General features: G+C 36.5%; 1 protein-coding gene across 1 annotated transcript in view; it reads right to left on the bottom strand.

Moving 5' to 3' along the window:
* The window catches only part of PTAR1 (protein prenyltransferase alpha subunit repeat containing 1), a 36,130-nt gene extending 18,971 nt beyond the window's left edge, over positions 1 to 17,159 (bottom strand). Inside the window, exons 1-3 of the mRNA XM_085313756.1 lie at positions 17,045 to 17,159; positions 9,871 to 10,040; positions 999 to 1,065 (exon numbers count right to left, since the gene is read on the bottom strand). Of these exons, the coding sequence (XP_085169882.1) occupies positions 999 to 1,065; positions 9,871 to 10,040; positions 17,045 to 17,130 (323 nt within the window). The 5' untranslated portion in view covers positions 17,131 to 17,159. The remainder of the gene's footprint in view (positions 1 to 998; positions 1,066 to 9,870; positions 10,041 to 17,044) is intronic.
* Positions 17,160 to 17,166: the final 7 nt, after the last annotated feature.

Below are 17,166 nucleotides of genomic sequence, written 5' to 3'. Positions count from 1 at the left end.
CYTGGGAACTATACCAGCCTTAAAAAAAGAGCTGAATTTGCTGTATCTAGGGCTGATAGCTTTCCAAAGATAATACTCTATTACAGTAGGAAAAACGAGCTAGAAAGGTATCTTAACTGCAAGAAGTCTATTTTTAATACTGAAAACCCTCCCAGATACCAAGAAATAATCTCCTGCCAACCCTCCCATCCCTCTAAAATTATTCTTTTAAGACTGTCCCTAGTCTAGCCTATGCAGGAGAAAGTGAGTATTTCCCTACCTGTGCTCTCTATACAAAAATAAGATACTGTCACTGGGACTGCTGTCACTCTTGCATAGACAAGAGCAAGAAAGTATAAATTCCTTCTTCTCTTCCACAAAGCTAGGTCCTAAATAGCAAGGTGCTGCAGCATGAGCAATACTGAAGCCAGACTAATCGCAACAGGTACAGAAAAAAAGGAGAGAGGCAGGTGCAAAATGTGTCCAGGATAAAGCATTGTATCTTCCTACCCTTCTTTCATAGCCCATCTACATGGCAGAGTACTATTCAGCACTATTCAGCGTTCATGAGCTACATGGATAAGGGCAGTAAATAGAACAGTTATCTCAAAATGACTCAGGTAAAGAGAGCTAAAATGAGAACAGTGAGAAAACACAACAGACATCATTTGGGTGCTACACAATTTAGGGAAAAGAGTATGCCCAGGTAAAAGTTACTGATTGCCTTCCTTAACTGACATGAGAAGAGTGGCAGCTCTACGCGACATATCCAAAAAGCATGAACCAATTGTGTTTTCACATGCAGTGATATAATCTTTAGTCTGCACTTAGGGAGGAAAAAACAAAACAAAAAACAGTTTGAAATATCTGATAGAGAACAGATTTTTTAATTTCAGCACTTCTAGTAGAAAAGCTGTTGCTGAGTCACCCAGTACCTCTTAAAACAAAGCTTATGGCTGACTCACACATAAGGTTGCTGGCCAAAGTCTTTMTGATACCATCTGCCGAGTGCAACATACCTTACATTCCAAGCAGTGGTGAAATCTGGGTTCAGTAGCAGCAGTGTACATGTGATATCTATCAGTTCTAAGGGATTAAACAAACAAACAAAACACAACAATTAATAGCAATTCACATATAACAATGGTGTTCCGATTGCATTCCTGCAATTCCTGCCCTTCCTGAAAGTCTCTTTTCCACTGCCTCCCTTACCTAGGATGCCCAGTCTGTAAAGTACTGCTAAGTTTCATTCCAAAAGAAATACTAGCTTAAATTAAGAGAAACATATGGCCAGTTTAGCTCCCCTTTCCTTGTCCTAATGAACTTCTATCACATCAATAGAAGTCATATCTAAGAAGTTAGAAGTTGGAAGTTTATGATCTTTACCTGTAATGCTATAATCAAAAATACAGTATGTTCTCAGAGTGGGACAGAGACTACACAGAATCTTTGAGAATTTAGTGATTTAAATTGCAGACATGCAACATAAGTCATAAACAAAGAACTACTCAAAGAAAATTCAACAACTTTGGGATGACAGTGACATAAAAATATACATTACTATTTCAGTACAACTCTGAGCTGTAGCTGCTTCTCTATACTGTACTCTATAAAAAGTATATATACTACAAAAACTACATCTAGGCAAATGAAACACTAACTATGAATCAGGATCATGGATCAAATTCAGCTATCTGGCTGCATAGCTATGTAACAGACAATATTTCCAATTCATTCTGAACTGACTACCTTGCTTTGCATTGCAATACTATGACTAATTCACTAAAGAACAAACAAAAGTGTCTATAATTTTGTTTATACCCTTTTAGTACAGTACAGACTGCAGATACATATTACACAAATTTTAACAGTGGCTTAAAAACCAAGAATGAGGCATGTGGTGGCTGATAATGGACCTAGTCTCTCCTTTTCCCTTTGTATTCCACCGCACCAATCAAGCAGTTTGATTCAAAAAGTAAAAAGCATAGAACATGAAGCTTTTCAACATAAAACATGCTGACAGTCTTCAATATATCAAGTTCATTGCCTTAATCTCTACTCTCGGGAGACAAAAGATCAGCTCAGTTAAYCCATCTCTGCAGCTGCAATTCTTAAATTTATATGGTAATTTTATGATTAAACAATCATAAATGGAACAAAATTATCCAGGTTTCTACTGTCAAGAATGGTTAGTCAGATTCCATCTCGCTATGGAGAGCTACTTACGATACTAAATAGACCACACTAAATTCCATGCGATTTCCGACAAATGAGAATCACTGCACTACTTTTTAAGGAAAAAAGATGAAAAGGAAAAGGAAAAAGGAAGATGTCTCATTAAACTATCTCTCTTGTTGCTCAGTTAATGTGACTGAAAAATCAAAGTTAAAACAAAAATCCACTGATGATACAAAACAATTATGGAATACATTAATGCAAAATGCACATAAAATTGACACCATGTATCTTTCAAGTGAGATGGTCTTCAGAAAAATAAATTGTTAGCTAACATTTAAGAAATTGGCCAAAAAGTGGAACACCTCCCCAGTTAATATACTTACAGTATATTACTGTATGACTTATTGTTCGTATATGTCGAACAAAATATTCATGTATTTCTCATGATGCTTAGGAGCATCACTAAGTTTACTTAGGAAAACGTGTTATGTTATATAGTACCGTARTGAAAAAAAAATCTTCATGGTGCTGGGCAAATTTTCCTCTTAGGTGTTATGGTGATACTTGAAAAAATTACTTGAAAGAATGAATTCAACTTTGTAGTTCATGTTTTGTAGTTAAGGGCTTTTTTTCTTCCCCTGTAATAGAACATTCCCCTTTGAAAATCTCTTTCTTGCCAGGGCACGAACATTTCTAACATGAYGCAATGCTTGTAATTCCTGATATGCTGCCTAAACATATAATGAAAATTCTTTGACTTATCCATCCCTGAACCAGCAAAGTACCTAAACACCTACTAAATAAATACCTATTTAAACAGATAAATTGACCAAATGAAAGTTCCAATATTACTCACATATTTAATTTAATCATCTATTAAGTGTTTTGCCAGCTACTGTTTCAATTTTGTATATTTAAAAAAAAAAAAAGCCTGAGGGGAAACATTTAACAAAGCAGCACTAGTTTTAGAATGAGAAAAATACACTACATTGTGAGCTCTAGTTGTTTTGTGTACATTTTCCATTTTATCTTCTCAAAGTATTAGTGATTATTCCATCTTTTTAAGATCTCTCAATTGTAGATACCATGCATATATATAATCAAATTGTCTGAGTATTTCATTATTATTACCTAGTGTCACAAACAAGATACACACATAGAAAGCATTCTGCCTTTCAAAATGCAATGAGACAAGAATTAATAACAACTCTTCCAAGGTAATACAAATTTTTCCTCTTTACAYCAAATTCACAATATCTACAATATGGCAACTGTCAGTTTCTTTTAGGGAAAAAATTAGGGATTATAATCTTTGTTGCTAAGTGGAAAGAAAGGCTAAACATTTTGGGTTATTCCATTTTTACCCCATTCAGCCAATCGTCTCTCCAACAGGTGATTATTTAAAAAAACAAAAACAAACAAAAAAAACTTTAATGTTATCTTTTCCCCAAGACAAAAGTTGCATACATCTTAAGTTAATCTAAACTACCAGCAAATTGCTGTCTTAGTATAATTTAAAGCAAATAATAAAGCATTCGGAGCACCAAATCTACCTTCATTAACACCTTCCATTATTGAACAATATACTGAACTATATTTTCAGTTACTTTTTACTTTGCCAAAAAGTTTGTAGGCTGCTCCTAAATGCTCCAATGCTTCTGCTCAACCATGGATGTACCTACCCAACAGGACAGTAAAATAAAGGAGATCTGTCTGCAGGATCTTCTTCATTTATTACAGTTGGAAGGTATGCAGTCAATGAAACAACAAAATGTATGACAACAAAAAAAAATAGAGAGCATCAGAATGCTGAGAAGAAGAATGAGATCATAGTATAGAGATTCTGTTATAAAAAAAAATCTTAGCATTTGAGTGTCTGATTTTGTAATTTTAATAATGTTTTTAGTAATTATTAGGTAACATCAATATCTATCCTGTGACAGACAAGCTATGTTAAGCAAAACATTATTACAGTCTAGTTCAATCTTTCAAATACTTTTAAAAAATAATTTTGATAGCTTGCATGACTCTACTTCAAAGGGTATAGTTTGTTTATCCTACTGCATCACAATTCCCAGTTTACATGGTTATTCTGGTAATGTCAAAGGTCAGCAAAAGCATTAAACAGACCTCAATTTAAATAGAAGCATGTCTACCATCTTTTCTATTTTCCCACTATAGAAGTGTTGGAAACAAATTCACCGTATCCTGAATGTTATTAAAGGAAGGAAGAGGACAAATGGAAAAACTCAAAACAATACCTGTTCTTYCATCATCTTTGACATTATCTGTAACAAACAACATATGAAGATTTCATAAAGTGTGAATTTTGAGCCAGAGATGTCACAATGACACAATTCGAGTAACCTCTGTATCTCTGTTGTAACTTTTTCAGTAGRAAGTTGTCAGATATGACACACAATAGTAGCAGCTGCCAGCTATTTCCTCCTGCGACAATCACAAAAAAAGGCACGCATCTTCTAATTATAATTACCAAAGCACCTTCTGCCAGATCGAGTTTAAGCAAAATACAGCATCACAGGTGCTCACAGCATAGGGATTCTTTAGAAGACCAAAATTTCACCAACCACAAAAGGACACATATGCCAGTATGCTTTTAACTCATTTTATTTTTAAATACAGCTATACTCAAATTTTGGTTTTGTAGGGGTATCACAGGTGCTTTTCAGAGGAATGCTGTAAAAATAGAACTACAGATTTACAGAGAGTAAGGATATTTAGTTGCTCAGGGGGACAAAAAGGCTGTAACACTTTTGCTGTAATATCACAAGGTAATGAATCTAGTGTAGTTCTGCAAGAACAGGAATCTTCAATGATTTACAAGGTAGCTCATGGGCATATAGAATCTGGGTCAAGGCCATTAGGCTGCCATTATACTGTTCCTCTGCTATAACCATTTATTTCATTTGTTCCTTGAACAACTGGCACTTGTAGATCCCCAACCGAACCATATTAGCAGCTGACTCATATGTTCATCTTGAAATTGTTTTTTTTACATACTAGCACTTCCATTTTCAAAATCAAATTATATTCATGCTTTCAGAGAATAAACAAATTAAAAATAATGTGGCAGTGAAATATGTAATTTTCACAATATGCACAACAGAATACTTTACATCAGAAAATGAAAATATCTGTACTGATTTCAGACAACAGACAAAACTTGTGATAATACTACAGATAATGTATATGCATACATTTAAAAACGTTGGAGAAAGGATGAAAAAATCATTGTGGAATTAGGATTTTGAAGAATCTTCAGTTTAGGCTGATGGGAACAATAGCAAGAGGTATTAGTTATGATTCTGGATTCCAAGACACCTTCTTATTCAAGTATACAAAAAAATCATGACTAGATTAAACATCTGTCATGGTAAACTATCAATGGAAGACTATAAACGACTTGCTTGAGCTAGGACCCTAGTTTTCCTCTCTTTTTTATTTAAATCGGTTTATAGTAATTCAAATTACCCACAAGAGTTAACAGTAGAGCACAGTTATAATCATTGGTAGTTACAAATATCATTAGAATATCACTGCTGCCAAACTCAGTTGCATAATCAAATCCATCTTCTCATTATATTCAGAAAAAAAACAACTACCTTGTAAAATTCCAAGTACACATGAGTTATGTCTGTGAAAAGAAATACTGAGGAAAATTCTTGAGGATATTATATTCCAAATATATGAAAAGGCAATATCTCTTAGCAGACTACACATATTTAAACTACATTACAAACAATTCTGCAACCCGACCTTTAAAAAACTTATGTCCTCATTCCTTCCACCACTACAGTTAAGTTTCTGCTAAAACTTTCTATTAAATGTGGAATTCATTTAAGGCTATAGCATACTAAATGTATGTAGCTTATAGCTATACATTGCCTTACAAAAAGGCTTCCGACTCTGTGATATCCTTATAATAGTTTATGGTAGTGACACACAAAAATGTCAAGCTTGAAATGTATTAAATTTTGTATTAAAGTAACACATGAGAAAGCAGTTTCTCTTTAAAAGAAGAAGGCCAAACAGTTCTCCACAAATCAAGCAGAAATCTGAACTTTACATCACTCCTGTATCTATTTGACACAGTTCTGTGATCTGCATTTTGACAGAAAAGTCTCTGAGAGAGTCTCTGGCGGGTGTAAGAGGAGTGAAAAATCTTCCAAATAGTTAAAGCACACTTGTCATTCTGGCAGCGCTGTTTTCTGCAGTCATTGCTAGTGTCACCACAACAAAGTACCCCAACCTGCATAAACAGAGCAGGGTGACAGGGAATTAAATCCTGCTTCCTTTTTACTAAATGAGAACTAGTAGTTTCCTCCTTCCTTTAAATGCAAGAATGAAACAAACCTTGACTTTAACTGAAGTTTAAATTTCCCCCCCCCCCCCCCCCCCCCAAAAAAAAAAAAGAGGTTTGGGCTGTATGGCAACTTCTAGGCCAGGACACTTCTGTAACAGTTCATACTTGAAAAGAAAATTTTCCATGCAGATCTGCAGCACAACCAGAATATATCTTGCAAGGTTCTCTATTCTACTTCAGATGTTCAAAAACCACTGCATGAGAAAAATGCTGTTCTGACTGCCTGTCTGTGCAAGTTTCGCTTTGTAAACGTTAAGTAGTCAGAAGCAAATTTTATCAGTCAATATCATTTTTACGCCCTATATTAAAGGTTTTATTGAATTTTATAATTGTATGCATCACAAACTCTGAATTTGCAATTAGAGCATAATTACTGGTTTCTATCAGAACTGAGTACATCAGCAGTTACCTGATGATAGCAGTAACTTGGTAGCATTTATCAAAGAGATTCAGTTCTCACTATGTCTACACACAAACCACTGTACCTAGACCAAGTAACAAGCAGGATTTGCTTACATTAGAAATACACAGATTTAAGAACAAAGACTTCTGAAGAAGTAAAATTTTTACAATKATAAAGAATGTGCAATAAAATAAATAATATGAAAACAATAAAGAGACACATATAACATTTACAAAGTCCAAAAAAACATTTTCCCTAAGCAACCACATAAATGGCATGATGTAAACCTTCTCTTGCGCAAAACCCAAGAAAAGTATTTTGTTAGGCATAAAGAAAAATCAGACAATCAATAGGTTGGTCAAATAAAATACAAYATGAAAATAAACTACTTTTTGAATACAAAATCAATTCTAAGTATCAGGACAGACCCCTGTTGCTCCAGCAACTCTCAGGCACTAAGTACCCAGCAGGCAATGGTAAACTGTCCACCACCAGCAATATGGGTTTCTCTGTATCATAACCTGGCTTGCAGTCAGGTTACAGATTTCCAGKGTACAACCTCTCCCTGCCCACAAGAAAGCAAGCATGCTTATACTTATATTCTGAGCCTTCTCTGCCATTTAATGCTATTCTTTGCAAAATGCTTGAGTTGTATATCCTAGCATCTGTAATAAGGAATTAAAGTCAGTTTAGTAACTGTAGGCCTTGCTCTCAGGCAAACTAAAGAGGGCAACATTCATTATCTTAAGAATGCTCACCTGCCAAGATTTACTGAAAAGCTTTACCTTCTTCCTCTWTGTTGTCCAGAATATATAAGATGCTCAAGTATACAAGAAGCCTCTAGCAAAGTTTATGTCTGCAAATAAATTAACATTTCCAGAGTAGACTTAACACCATTTGACTGTCCCTTATACTACACTTCAGTATTGGAAAGTGCATAATTAGCTTTATCCACTTAAAGAGAAGTAGAAGAGTACACAAAAGTAAAGCACATGGCATTTATATCAAGAAAAAAATGTTACCAACCAGCACTCTTTTCCTAACCTACACAGAGCTCTTCTCTCAAAACTCATCTATTCAACTACAGCATGTTAGTTGTATGACGACTAGATTCATATTATCAGTGTTCTCGAATTTACATCAGGTATCTGCTAGCATTCCATTATTTAAACACTRTTTAACCTATGAATTCCTCAAGACCTCAGAATCCAGCAACTAAGGAGGCTGCCTTTGGGCCAATACCATTTACCACAGTTGCAATCAACATGACCTAATATACGACAGCTGTTGAGCACATTCCAAGAGGGGAATTAGAAAAAAAAAAATTAGTGCAAGTCTGGCATCTTAAATTCACACAGCATTTACATTTTCCAAGCTTTTAGAAGACACACACAAAAAAAACATAAACACTGTTGGCAAAATGGTGCGCTGTGCAGTTAAGATTTTCAGTTTCAGTACGTGCATAATGCAAGCAAAACTTAAATAGTCTGAGATAGACATTTTAACATACAATGTACACATCCAGTGTTTTATGCATTAATTTCATGCAAACAGAAAAGAATGAAGATATGTTAACAGCCTCTAGCTAAAATCCAAGTGCATGTAATATACTAAAGAGCAGAACTGCAGGCGTGTTACTGAATATTCTTTGACATAACCGATGTCTCTATTTGTGGGACACAAAAACAACACAAATGCTCTAGCAGCTGAAAGACACTAGAAAGACGCCTCAGAAGAAGCATGAACGAACACTAGAAACACAAACCTCAGAAGTCTAAAGTAAGAATATTTTTTTTAGGTTGAGTGCTGCTTAGAAGAGACCTGTAGCCATGAGCTAAGAAACTACAGTTTCTTAAACTACAGTTAGCCTTTTTCATTCCTACCTTAAACAAAAAGAATACCTTGTAAGCAGTCAAATATACCTGAGGTCACATTTGCATATAATCACTTTTTTCTGCAAATGCTATGTCCCAGCAATTAAGGTTTACAATTGCTTCCACTTAGCTACCTCAGGTGCCTCACAAATAAGTTTGGTCACTGCTACACTGATTTCTGTTTTTCTTGTAGATTATTGTTTGAACACCTATGCAAATGTCTGCAGTGCTGAGGTTCTCTTCCTCTAAGCACCATTAGATTTTTTTGTTTGTTTTTTAAAATAATCAGGCCACCAGTCTGCTTAATTACTTTACTTTCATGAAGCAAATATTATATGCCTYAGTCATGAATCAAAACTAAAATTTCTCCATGTTAATTTTTTTCCTGGTTCTCATTTGCAAGTAGTCAGCATGAACTTACGACTTCATGAAAAACTTTCCAGATAAACTATTAAACTGTTTTTATTTTTACCCACAGAAGAAATTCTAATAAATGATCTATCAATTCCTACTGAGAAAAGCCTTCCAGCTTTCTTGTGATGTTCTGCAAATGAAGCAGAACTCTGCAACATTTTTCATTAAATAACTTTCAAAATAAAAAGCATATGCAGAAGTTTTTTCCTTTTTATTTGTTTTACTTGCATGAAAAAAAAGATAAAAAGGGGCGGAGAGCTTTACAATTACCAAATTACCAATTGATCAGACACATGATTTCTGGGACTCCCAAATCTGATAAATGTCACACTTGTTGCTACTTTAGATTCATACATCACCAGAGCAGTCTTTCTGACTTAGAAAAGTAGGACAAAATTCCTGCTTTAGACAGGAACGYTATTTTCCTAAATCACTCAAGGGAAAAATCTCCCTTTAACTATTCCAATTTGGGCAAGGGAGAGTGAATTTGCATTTTCAGCACTGCAACATGCTTAGGTCTCCATGATGTCCTGCACAACAGGTTAAACTGACCTTAAGAAAGCCTAGTGTAAAGCCACAAAAAGTAAAAAATATTCTGTATGCAGAACCACATAAGACTTTGCAACTGAGTAACTTACCATCCTTGTTCAGCCATTGTTTTCTTTGTCTGTAGAGCACAAGTTTATTGTGGACATATGGCAAAAGAAACTTGACACACCAGCTCTCCACACCAAGCTTGTTTTCTACCAGGACTATAGGGCTCCGGTTATACCTGGCTTCAGGGCAGGGTATTAATCCAATTTCATCTCTTTAAAAACAAAGAAATATAGTTAAACTTACTTGCAGCAGTTACCAAATATTCCTCCCAACATAACAAAGTGCCAGTTCTTCTCACCTCATTGGCCCATCACTTTTTCCTTGCCTTTACCTAAGGTTTACTGATTATCCTCAATTCACTCTTGATTCTTACTGGACTACAGGTGCTATAAAATACATTTTCAAAAAAGCCTTCTTCTGCAAAACTTATGCAAYAAATTAATTTGGCAAATAATTCACACATTTTTAAGGATGAATAGATTTAAATTGAACAGAAAAAAAATGTGTTTTATATCTGCATGATTTATTCAGATACAATATAAAAGCTAATTGTGGTTTTCTGTTAAGAGCCATTAGGACACCTTATATTAGTTTCCCAACGCTCTGCTTAAAGAAAAAAACAGGAATATTTTAAGATACGCTGAAAACTCTGAAAGTAATTGCCACAACAGATAAGCACACATGAATTTACATCCTTTACATGTTATCTAAAAAGACTGCTTCTGCTGTTTCTGACTCTTACCTTAAAATTAACTAGAAAAGTTATATCACATTTCCTAAAAGACCCTGCCAGGGAAACCCCCTCTTTTTTTTTTTTTTAGTTTATCATTTAACTACTTTAAAACAGCTGAAATAATATGAATGACTCATTTTTCAAAGGAGATGTGATGGAGCTGTAACAACCGCTACCACAAGGGAAACTGAGCACATTAATTGGTACAGTCACCTGACTGAGCGGAAGCTATGAAGATGTGTTCAATGAAGCAGAGGATGTGTGACAAATTGCTCTGAAACCAAAGACCATGCAAAAGAAAATCACATTCTGTCTTTCATACTGTTAACAATACACAAAGCAAGGTGTACATTCCCACATGTACACATTTCAACTCCCATTCTTCCTTTTCCTAGGCAGTCAAACAAGTGAAAGATTTGAGTCAGAGAAGCCAGTCTGACTACATTATTTTACCTTAGTAAAAGGTTCTTTAATCAAGCCTCCACATAAGAGACAACAATGGCCACAGAAATTCATACAAGCAAACACATCAAAAGAAACTCAAGTTCCAAAGTTTCCCTAGTTTCAAAGGGACATGATTTTTTTTATATACTTTTTCCTTGTCTTTCTCTAATATGTGTGAATGTTTCAACGGAGGCTTTTAATAGCTTCTTAAAACCAGAGACTGTCAGTTATTTACATTCAATTGCATGAAATGTAATACTATTCTGTACTTTCTATTATGCATGATTTCACCATCAGCTCTTGTCTAYTGGAAAATTCTGTTGCTGAGGAGGGAGATTATCAGCTCTCAATTAGAAAAGAAAGTAATTTATCACCTCAGAAATACACCTAATCCTCCACCTTAAACTTTTCTTTGTACAAGGTCTAGAAATACACTCCAAGTGTCAACCCCATAATCTGAATTTGATTTTATGTTGTTACTGGATAATCTAGATGTACTGATTGAATTTTGTGTCCTCATTAAGCTAATTAAAAGTATAGTGACTCCATGCGCTTGCTTAAGAACATACCTGCCTGTTCAGAAAACTGATTTATTCTGTCAAGACTGCAGTATAAATCCTAAGCCATGAAAAGCAAAAGTAATTTCAAGTGAGGTACATACAAACCACTGAGCCCTTTCTCCAAATGCCTATTAATTCCCTTAGCCATCTCTTGTCATCTCAGATCAGAAAGAAGAAARCAAACAGCTAGCTACTCCTCCAATTATAAGCAAATAGTAAAAGCAAGACCATCACTGTTGCAGCTTGCTCTACTCGTAATAGTTTAGGTTCTTCAGAAGGCTAGTCAATTCAGACCTAAAATGACATTCCAGATTGCTTTTTTCAAGATGACATCTTATATCGTGAGGTTTGTGCTCACTGCTYGCTCCATTTTTATTTAGGAATGTTAAATCTGCTCCTTAGATAAACTATGTCTGCTGTTGCATACAAGAATACAGAGGTTTTCAGCTGTAATGAAGATGGCTAACCCACAACTTTGCTAATCAGCTTGCAAATGATCATGAAAGTTTATCAGACCATGCTCATACACAGACACACTAGAGGTAAACAGTGGGAGGGGGGGCAGACACCCAAACCAAAAGCTATATACCCACACCTTCACTTCTTTCCAAATGCAAGAAGTCTGACTCAGCAGAACTAGCTTTCACAAGACCACTTTATCTATGCCATAATGACAAGCAGGTAAGGTTTGTATAGAGCTGAYAAGTCAGTCCAAAACATCCCAATTCATTCAGTAAATCCAAATGAGCAGAGGATGCAGATGGCTGGACAATGAAATTCATGATGATAAACTATTTTCTGCATTGATAACTATTCAGTTTATCTCAAGATGCAAACACGACTTGACTTTAGGCAGACATTGTCTAAAATATTTGGTATTCTTTTTGATGATATCGGTAGATCAGAAACCATTTGCTGCATTCATTTCCTGAGAAAGAAGAAAATTTGTGATTTAAAATACCCGAGGAAGAACAGAATTACCTAAGCTGGGGTGCCTAATTTATGGCTTACCAGAACAATTCATCCAAACTACCCCCTATTCCCAGCTGGCTGCTCCTGAAGGGGCCTCAGTCCTGCAAAAGGTGCAAATAATGGAGTAGGTCATTCATTTTTTCAGCTTAGCAGCCACAGTACCTGCAGTCTCTCCTCCATCATGCACCCAAAAATGTTCTGCAGCAATATTGGTATACAGGCATCACCAGTCACATAGCTAGTGTGACTGCCACTCTATTTCCTGAAGGAAATCAAAACTAAGAGGAAGATTTTAACTAAGGTTATCCTCAGAAGAACCAGCTTGTTAATGTGACTACAATAGTCACAGAGTCTTTTCAACCTCTGCTAAGACTGAGAAAGATATCCAGGAATGTGGAGTCCATAAACCCCGGAGCTGCAGAATCCAGACCTYGTTCACAGTTACTGTCTTAACCATGGCAGATCAATACTGGTCAGTTGTTGCAGGACATACTTGAAGAGCCCCAGCCTGATGACCCAGCCATTCAAAAGTCCACACCAAACTAAATTCTGACCAACCTACTTTGAACTTTTAAAACTCTGATGACCCAAAAAGTTCCCTCCTTCACAATAAACATGATACTACAGTATTGTTAGGGAAGGAGGTATTTCTAGTAGTTATCATGACAAGTCTTCAACTTTTGGTATCTCAACATTAAGGGACCCAGCTGATTTTTCCAGAAGATGATCTTTAACCCAACTTCCCCTCRAAGAATAGGCAAGAGGATATTAATGAATGGTCAGGATAGAGTTAAAATTTGAATGAAGTATAATCAGTTAATATGGTTCAAATATTATTGTACTGATAAAGATGACTGGATCTAGGCAGTTAAATATTCCTGTAATTATAAAAATCTTCTAATACTGGAATACAATTCAAAGCATGAACATTTAAGAGGTTTATTTTTTTAATTTTAAGTAAGTCTCATGACAAAACTATACCCCTTTGGAATTTTCAACAMTTGAAAGAGGTAGCCTAAATCCAAACTCTGAAATCCTTTTTTCCAATTACWGTATAGTGCTTCACGTAATAAATGAATTTGCAAATTACAATTAGTGACTGTCTTAGTGGAACAACCAAAAATCTCTTCCACAAATGGAATAGTCAGATATTATTCAAATCCAAAGTACTCTTTGCTACTATTTGTTTCTAAAGAAGCTGTAGCTATTAGTTCTTCAGTCTCTAACAGATTATTATTGTTTGCTGCCATATTGATCTTCCTTTAATTCTCAAACTTTTGCTGTAATAACAAAGCTCTACACTGGCAAACTCTATCCCTAAGTATTATAAGCAAATCATTTTTACTTGGAATATTTCTTAGCAGCAACACATTACAAAGCTACTGAACAGTCTCTAAAAAGTTAATTGGCAAGAAGAATTTCATATTCGGCTACAATAAGAACTTGAAGTAGTTACAGTATTTTTCTTTCTRAGTCCCCAGCAGAGATGCTTGTAATCACACCAGGAGACACGCCGATTCACAGTTTCAAATCTAACCAAATGATGTGGGGTATTTTTACCACATTAAGAATATGGTGAATTGAGACAGAAAAATTGAACTGAGCTAACCTGACATTAATAATTTTTGGCAAACTAGAAATAGCTTTGTTCTCAAATGCCAGGCTATCATCTAAGAGATTATCTTTCCAATTACATGTATCAAATTCATATGCTTTTATGACAGTCTGCATTTCTATTTGATTTCACGTGTAAATTTTTTTTTCTTTTACAACTGAAGATATCCGCAGTTTCCTGGGACAATAATGACATTCTGTAATTTCTACWATTGTGGCCCCATTTGCTAGAGGCGGTTCTGCTCTTGAGAACATACGTAAGCATTGATCTGCTCATTGTTGGCAATCCATTTAGTTCCAGTGGGACAGCTCATGTAAAYGGTTTTAATCAAGATCTACATTTGTACAACTGAGTAAAAACATCTTGCAAAAAATTTCACAACCTTACAAAATTGAAAACTAGCATGCTGACATTACTGTTCCTCTGAAGAAGATGGAGCTATCAGTGAGACAAGGCAAAATGAATTTTGTATTTTATGTTTAACTAGAAATAAACTTGCCTCAAGAAGATGCATATTCTTGCTCCAACTTTAATTAAAAAYGAAAAATGAGAAACAACTCAATACTCTATTTAGCCTAAAACTGTATTTTTAACTTACTTTTTAGTGTTTACAAAAGACCACACTCATTTTAAACCCTAGAAAACTGAGAAAGAAGAAAAAGTCCATTCCCTCAGATGTAAAGGCAGTAAACGAACAAGGAATGAAGACTAGAGACAACAAATGCTGTAACAGAGAGGAGAGCAGCAGACAGAAGTAAGAGAATTTAATAGGAGCATCATGCACCTGACAGACCAATCATTTTCACTGGAGTTAGAGGCATGCCACATAAAAGAACTCAAATTTGGATCTATGACACAAACTGGCCACTGAAGAGGGTAACAACTGACATGAACTGCAACCAGTTACGGCTATCATGGCCAACAACAGGAAGATAAGATGTCTCTTACATGCAAAAAAAAAAAAAAAAAAANGTCTGATCAGCAAGGCTGCAACATAGGACCCAAGGGGCATAATAGTAGAGGGGCCTGTATATGAGCTGTATATAGACCATACCAGCCAAGCATGATTTCAATTCAAAGCCTCAGTTCAGTAACCTAGCAGAGAGAATTTCCCTATTTTTTCTGAGAGATAAACTAACAGTAGTACATACTTCCTCACTCTAAGCATGACACAGTTAATCAGCCTCAGAGCACATAACTCTTGCAACCTACTTTTCAGCATATTCTTCAAAAACACAAACTCAAAATCTGCTGTCAGTGAACAGCRTTTGCAACTGAGTAGGAACTAAAAAGAATCAGGACGTTCATTCACAAATTCTGGCTCTTTACAGAGCATTATGCCTCACAACCTAAAACTGAAACTCCATGGCAAAACGCAGTTCCTTTTTGACAACTTCCATATGCTGTATTTTAAAACCTGATCATCATTCCAAGTTGCTAGCAACATTTATAGAAACTTGAGGATATTCGTTTCAGTCCTCTGCTTCACACAAAGTGTTAAATTAAAAAAATGCAAGTAAAAATTCCCTAAATAATTGCTTAGCACTTCATTTTATGGAACAGATAATAGGTATCACCTCAGACACTGCAACTTTTTTGCCCAATACAAATATTYTACATTTATATTATGAAGTTATTATCTGCTCTCATTTGCCATAACCAGTAGGGAGTCTACATAAACAGAAAGTTGCTTCTCCAAACAGTTTATGTCTTGAAACAAAGGATGTGAACACAGAAATAAGGGAGGTACCTAAATGAAGGACTCAAAGCTGGTCAATAATAGAATTGAAAATAAAATGCAGACTTTCTGACTTCTAGGTTGTTAGATAAACCTGATTCTCAAGGACAGTAATAGCAGCTCCTATTTACACAGTCATCTCAACTCTTCCAAACAATCCACAGTGAAAAGCACCAGAATCCTCATTAAGAGACATGCACAAAGCTACAGCAAATTTCACAGCATTAGTCAAGAAAGTGCACTGTTTTTGCAAAGATGCAATTGAGTGGGTTTGAATTTTGAGACTTGCTTCCATCAGCGCTAATGCTGTGACATATAACACACATGGATTCCCGCTGTCTTCAGGGAGCTTTGCATGCTTGATTAATCTATATGCAACATCAGCCCACTCTCAGTTGCATTATGAACTGAAGAGAGGTAGACCTCATAATCAAATAAAGTTCATTTAAGGATTTGTGTTTAAAAAGATCCTTATCACTTCCAAATTTTACAGACTTTGCAGTTTCCATGACTAAGAACAGTAAGTATTCATTTTCCTGCTTTATGGATTTCATTTTTACAGCATAGTGATCAAACTATTTTAGATCTTTTAAGAACAATTGACTAGAAACACCAGCACAGCTACGCTTTGCACGAAGTGCCTGTCATATCAGCGTCTAAGAGTTACATAAAATCCCAGGACAAGTATCTGCTTTTATCTAGAATAAAAACGACAGCGAAGAGCACATTAGCGGTTAACAACTTGCTCTGTTTGGGCACACACGTTAAGGAAGATATCTGAAATTGAAAGCAACGTTCATTTAACCCCCGCCTTCCCAAAACATGCCTTAAATTATGCAGCGGGCTGAGGCGTGTACGCGCGACCAGCTCCCGCCCCGGAGGGTCCCGACCCCTGGCCCGCAGCGGGGCCCCGAGGTAACGGCCGCTGGCGGGGCAGGGCGGCCCCGACCGGGGCCCGGTAACGGCCGGTGCAACCGAGACTCCCCCTCCCTGAGCCTCCGCGCCCATTACCGGCGCCCCGGGCGGGGCCACCGCGCCCCTCCCCCCGCCGCGCGGCCCTTGAGGCGCCAACGGCCGTTACCGGCAGCCCGGGCGGCTCGACGGGCCGACAGGGCTCCCGCCGGCCCGGCCCGGCCCGGCCCCCCGCACTCACATGTGGGGGTTGCGCTTGAAGGCGTTGCGGATGTCCTTCACCACCCGCTGCACCAGCACTGCCACCTCCTCGGGGGACTCGGCCATCTTCCGCGCCGCGCCGCGCCGCGCCGCGCCGAGCCA

Source organism: Rhea americana, unplaced genomic scaffold, assembly GCF_003343005.1.
Source record: "Rhea americana isolate MKP2758 unplaced genomic scaffold, rheAme1 scaffold_11, whole genome shotgun sequence".
In the NCBI taxonomy this organism is placed as follows: Eukaryota; Metazoa; Chordata; class Aves; order Rheiformes; family Rheidae; genus Rhea; species Rhea americana.
Note: the sequence above shows the minus strand (reverse complement) of the source record. Positions and strands in the feature narration are given on the sequence as shown.